We start from the raw sequence: 6,762 nt of genomic DNA, 5'->3' as shown, positions 1-6,762 counted from the left end.
GATATCAAAGAGATTGTCCGATGATTTCCGCATTCTGTTGGGTCACCTCTCTTTGGAATGGGCACAAATATTGATCTCTTCCAATCATTCGGCCAGATAGTTGTCTTCCAAACAGCATGTATGTGTATGTATATATATATCTTTAAGCTGTCAGGACCTTCATTTGCTGATAAGGCACAACTCAAAATGAGAAGAAACAGCTGCAAACATCGATTAACGATTGGAAAATGGATGAATCTAGGAAAATTGGAACATATAACATTATTATCCTAGGCATTAGTGAGCTGAAATGGACTATTGACCATTTTGAATATGACAATCTCAGCGCTAGATTTGTCTATGCCAAGAAATTTGGAAGACTGCTAACTGGTCAATCAATGGAAGTGATCCATTCTTGTACCTGTTTCATAGAAAAGTGACCCAACAAAATGTGGAAGTAATTAATATCATTAATATCCCTTGAAAGTACATTTTTGCTGAAGATGATTAAAGAGTGATTGCAGCAGTACATTGACAGGGCTCTGCTAGAGATTCATGCTATACTCAGATGGGGATGTGGAACGAGGGATATTATTGGTAATCTCAGATGGGTCTTAGATGCTTTCTTACATTGTATTGTGATCCATACTAAAGACTGCAGTCTTGGATCCTTATCAACAAGTGCCTCAAGTTCTTCTAGCTTTCAGCAAGCAAGATTGTGTCATCTGGTTCACAGGTTGTTAAACTATTTTCCTCCAATCCTGAAGACATGTTATTTTTCATATAATCCAGCTTCTTGGATGATTTGCTCAGCACAGAGATTGAATAAATCTGGTGAAATGATACAACCCTGATGCACACCCGTCATGATTTTAAACAATGCAGTATCCCCTTGTTCTGTTCAAATGACTGCCTCTTGCTCTGTGAACAAGTTCCTCATGAGTACAACTATGCTCTAGAATTCCCATTCTTCTCAATGTTATCCATAGTTGCTATGCTCTATGTTTTTTTGCATATCCAATAAAGGACAAGAAAAGATCTTTCTGGCATTCTCTGCTTTTTTATACTTTATAAAGTTTGCAATCATAAAACTCTATAGAGCAGTTCTACTTTCTCGCCATGAGTTGGCAGCTAACAGAAATAATAATAATCAGCATGACAAAGGAGAGTCTCCTTTGTCTTATAATTTCAAATTTGTTGTCATTATATAATATTTGTTATTGTTGTTAAGCGATATTGTATAGGGTTTCTGAGGAATGGCTGGTGAGTTTGAACCACTGACCTAAGTGCTTTATCCTTCAGTGCCACACCAGTACTCCAAACATTTATTATTAGTCTTTAATTTTAACTTTTAAAATAACTTAAAAAATAATGTTACTTGAATCTCTTCAATAATAGTGCCTTTGAAACCATTTAATTAAACCAGCAGGCATTCCTAAAAATGACATTTATTTTTGCTAAAAGTATGTATTTCTCCTTTATTTTCTGTAATTAATTATGGCTTATATATTTTGGTAGCTCTGATTGAAGAAGTATATTGTGCCCAGAAGGAACGTGATGAAGCTGTTTTGTCTAGACTACGATTAGCCAATGAAGAGAGAGATGAAGCAATTGCACGAGCCAGGAATATGGAAATGTCATTAAAAGTGTATGTACATATTTGAAACTAACATACAGTTTATATAAATATTAACAGCATAGTTGTTTAAAGTGAAGTTATTATATAGTATTTACATATTCAAAATGGAGCATGATGGTGGCTCTGTAAAATAAGCACTGGACTGTGAACCACAAGGTCAGTAGTTCGAGTCCACCAGCTGCTTTGTGGGAGGAGGAGTATGCTTTCTGCTCCCACAAAGATTTATAGTGTTGGAAACCCTATACTAGGTTTCTATGAGTTGGAACCAACTGAACAACACTTATTAACAACACATACTCAAAAACATTAATTGATTTGTTTTTAATGTATTACACTAGGAAATTTACACATGTCTAAAATATGCTAGTGGAGTCCTGGTGTGGCGCTGTGGGTTAATGCGCCAGACTGCAAAGCCATTTGAACTGTAAGGGCTGTGGTTCAAGCTCACCAGCTGCTCCTCGGAAACCCTATATAGGGTCACTATAGGTTGAAACTGACTCGATGGCACTTTAACAACAACAACAAAATTATACTAGTAGTTTGCATGTCAGGGATAACAATCACAGTTACTTTCTGTACTCCACTTCTTCAGAACTTTATGACTCTTCTTTTCTTCCCTCTTACTTTTATTATCAGTTTTTCAAATTTATTTCAGAAACCTGCATACTTTTTCTGCTGTCTGCTTCATAGCCTCATTGTTGTTCCTCACTACTTTTTTGTGTGTAGTTCTTTTAACTGGCTCTTAAACTTCAGTGATGCAGGCAAAGGATGAAGCCTATGTGTCTACATGTTTCACTAGCAATATAGACTAAACTTAGAAAACAATGCCTGAGAAATAGGTGCTTCTCAAGTTTTAATGTTTACACAAATCACCTAGGGATCTTTTTTTCACCTAGGGATCTTTTAAAAGTACAGATTCTAGTGCAATAGTCCAGGGTAGGGCTTCAAATTGTACATTTCTAACAAATTTACAAATGCTGCTAGTCCAGAAAAATGATTTGGTTAAAAAGGGTCCACAGCCTCTAGAAGTATGTTGTTGTTAAGTGCCGTCGAGTCAGTTCCGACCCATAGCGACCCTGTACAGGGTGTAAATCTTTACGGGAGTAGAAAGCCTCATCTTTCTCCCGCAGAGCGGAGAAAGTTTCGAACCGCTGACCTTAAGGTTCGCAGGCCAATTCGTAACCACTACACTATGACTTGTAAAATTGAATGCTCCTGTTAGGTGCTACGGAGTCCATTCTGACTGACAGTGACCCTATGTACAACAGAAGGAAGCATTGCCATTCCTGTGCCATCCTCACAATTGTTGCTATTTCTGAGCTCATTGGTGCAGCCGTTATGTTAATTCATCTTCTTAAGGGTCTTCCTCTTTTTCTCTGATCTACTTAACAAAGCATGATTAGTAAATAAGTTCCAGGGACTGGTCCTTCTGATACCATGTCCAAAGTGTTTGAGATGAAGTCAAGCCATCTTCGCTTCTAAGGAAAATTCTGATTGAGCTTCTTCTAAAATAGATTTGTTTGTTCTTCTGGGAATCTATGGTATTTTCAATATTCTTCACCAACACCATAATTCAAATATATCAGTTCCTCTCTGGTCTTCCGTAGTCATTCTCCAGCTTTCGTATGCATATGAGGTAATAGAAAATACTATGGCTTGAATCAGGTGCACCTTAGTCCTTAAAGGGACATCTTTGCTCTTTAATACTTTAAGAAATATTTTACAGTATAGTTGTCCAGTGTAGTATGTTGTCTGATTTTCTAACTGCTGCTTCCATGGACATTGATTGTAGATTCAGGTAAAATGAATTCCCTGACAATTTCAGTCTTTTCTCTGTTTATCATGAGGCTGTTTATTAGTCCCGTTGTGAGGAGTTTTATTTTCTTTGTTTTGAGATGTAACACATACTATCAGTCTTTGATCTTCCTCAGTAAGTGTTTGAAGTTCTCTTTGCTGTCAGAAGCAAGGCTGCGTCATCTGTGTAGCCTACTTTGTTAATGAGTCTTTTTTCAATCTTGATGCTATGTTCTTCTTTGTAGAGTCCTGCTTCTTCTTGGATTATGTACTCAGCATACAGACTGCATAAATACGGTAAAAGGGTACAACCCTGATGCACACTCTTTGTGATTTTCATGCAATATGCCCTTGTTCTGTGGCTGCCTCTTGGTCTATGTACAGGTTGAGCTTGAGCAAAATAAATAGTACTCTGGAATTCCCATTCTCAGTGTTATCCATAGTTTTATGATACACAAAGTCGAATGCCTTTGTACGGTCAATAAAACACAGGAAATCATTTTTCTAGTATTCTCATTTTTTCAGTCAAGGTCCATCTGACATCAACAATGGTTTCTCCGGCTCCATGTCATTTTCTGATTTTAGCTAATTTCTAGTTGTTCCCTGTCAATATACTCCTGAAACTATTTAAAAAATTATAATCTTCAGCAGTTTTATTTGCCTGCAATATTAATGATACTGTTAAATGCTATACATTCTTTTGGGTCATCTTTCTTTGTGATGAGCACAGGTATGGATCTCTTCCAGTTGTTTGGCCAGATCTACCAGATTTCTTGGCATATACAAGTGAGCTCTTCCAGCACTGCATCATTTGTTGAAACATCTAATTTTGTATTCCATGTATCTATTTACCTATCAGCAATGCCTAACAGTTAAGTTTGTACTGATGTCTCCCATTGTTAGATATTTGTAATTTCCCTTTCCAACAGTGAAAAACCTGACTCCTAGCATCCACCATCCATTTACTTATTTGTTTAACCTCAGTATGTTGTTGTTACTAAGTATCTTCGAATTGGTTCCAACTCATAGTGACCCAGTGTAGGGTTTCCCAGGTACGGCTGGTGATCCTGAACCGCCAACCTTGCAGTTCAAACCGACCTTGCAGTCCAGCGCATTAACCCACAGTGCCACACCAGGACTCCAGTATACAACCTCAGTGTGCAACCCCAGTATTACTTTTTAAGCATCATTGATCTATACTCATATACCATGAGAAACAACTTTACCAACTAGAGTATACTTTTTATGTACAGTCCTTTTAGTTTTTTATTTTCTTTTTTCCCAATTAAAACACCATTTCCAAAGTTATAGTTACTTACATTGGTGCTTTTTTGTCTTCACTCTCTGCCTCCTTATATGAGGTTATGCCATACGTTTGTATTATAGTTGGGCTCTATATATGTCATAGTCTGCATTCCATCCTGTAGTCGCCTGACCTGTGGTTGATAGTTTTAAATTTGTATACATTAAAGTTCACTTTTTATGCTGCTAAATCTGTGGGTTTCAACATATGCATAATGTCATGTTTCCAGATTAATTGCACCCTCTGAAAATCCCCTGTCATTTTTCTTGTCCAATAATCTCTGATCTTCAAACCCTTAGCAGCTGATTTTGGGAATGGCGTTTTGGCCTGTTGTTAATGGGTTTATCTTGAAAAGAATCAGGCTCACAGCCATGGCATTTTTTTTATTGCTGAATAGTTTTACTTTGTATGGATCATGTTTTTGTTGCTGTTTAGCACGATTGAGTAGGTAGCGACCTTGTATAGGGTTTCCAAAGAGCGGCTGGTGGACTTAAACCACTGACCTTACGTTAGCAGTCCAGTGCTTATCCTGTAGCACCACACCAAGCTATAGGATGTATCATGGTTAATTTATCCATTCACCTATGTAAAGGATATCTGGGCACTTCTACACTCTGGAGATTATTTATGAATTTATTATAAGCATATGCATACAGGTTTTTATGTGGACATATGTTTTCAAATTAGTTGGTTAAACGTAGCAATGCTATTATTATGCTATATATTTAATAAATATTAATTTTATTGAAAACTACCAAAGTTGTTTCCAAAGTGCATTCCTACCGAGCAAAGATTCAGAGCGCCTGTTCTATTAGATCCTTGCTAACATTTGAAATGGTTGGGGTCTTGGGTTGATGTTTGTTGTTATTATTTTTGTTTTTAAGGAATTTAACAATTCCAATATCTGTGTTGAATTCTTGGTTGGTGCTAACATTTATTATGCTTGGCTGCTGCTAGAAAAGTTGGATGCTTGAGACTACCCAGAGCTGTCTAGGAAGGAATACCGGGCAGTTTACTTCAGAAATATTAGCCCTTGAAGAGCCTATGCAGCTGTTCTAGTCTAACACAAATAGGGATTGTCGTGAGTCAGAATTGACTTGATGACAGCTAGTTGCTGTTTAAAGTACATGTGCAATGCTATCACATTATTTTAATTTGCCTTTCCCTATTGACAAGGAGTGGCTGATGGCACAGTGGTTAAGTGCTCAGCTACTAACTGAAAAGCCTGTAGTTCAAACCCCAATGTTCCAATCTGTTTCCTTAAAAATTACAACTTTTGAAATCCTTTGGGGCTTTTCTAATCTCTGTGAGTCAGAGTCAACTTGATGACATTGGGTTTTGATTTTTGGTAATGAAAAGTGATGTCATACAGCTCTTTATATGTTTGTGCTCTTTATATGTTTGTGTGTGTGTGTATATATATATATAATTGGTGGTGTGTCTCTTCAGGTATTTGGTCATTTTTCAAATTGGGTTATTTTCATTTTGTTGAGTGTTTTTGCATTTTAAATAATATTTTATTGTATTTTCAATGGAAGTTGATTAGATTCACATATGACAATTTCTACACAGTTTGTTCACTGACATTAGTTACATTTACATTACAAATAGTGTGTCAATTTTACACATTCTTTCTGTTCTAGTTGTTTATTTTCCAGTAACCTAGTTTCCTTACACCCTTGCCTTCTTATCTTTGCTTCAGGTTGACTTGTATGGTTTTTATATAGGAGCATGGTACTCAAGAGTGATAAGATTTATTTTACAAGCCAATCAGTTCTTTAGCTAAATTATCTTATGGGATAATTTTTGTTCAGAGAATACCAGAAAGATGTTTTCCTTGCTTTATTGACTATGAAAATGCTTTCAACTGTGTGGATCATGACAACCTATGAATAACACTGTGATGAATGGATATTCCAGAACACTTCATTGTGGTCATGAAGAACCAGTACATAGACCAAGATGCAGTCATTCAAACAGAACAAGGGGACATTGAATGGTTTAAAAGCAGAAAACGTGTGCATCAGGGTTGTATTCTTTCACTATA

At 36.6% G+C, this 6,762-nt stretch overlaps 1 protein-coding gene across 1 annotated transcript in view; it reads left to right on the top strand.

Moving 5' to 3' along the window:
- The window catches only part of MIPOL1 (mirror-image polydactyly 1), a 369,629-nt gene that overhangs the window by 22,011 nt on the left and 340,856 nt on the right, over nt 1-6,762 (top strand). The window contains exon 5 of the mRNA XM_006835500.1: nt 1,498-1,627. Coding sequence (XP_006835563.1) covers nt 1,498-1,627 — 130 coding nt within the window. The remainder of the gene's footprint in view (nt 1-1,497; nt 1,628-6,762) is intronic.

This window comes from Chrysochloris asiatica, unplaced genomic scaffold (genome assembly GCF_000296735.1).
Source record: "Chrysochloris asiatica unplaced genomic scaffold, ChrAsi1.0 scaffold00017, whole genome shotgun sequence".
NCBI lineage: Eukaryota > Metazoa > Chordata > Mammalia > Afrosoricida > Chrysochloridae > Chrysochloris > Chrysochloris asiatica.
This window is presented reverse-complemented; position numbering and strand designations above follow the sequence as displayed.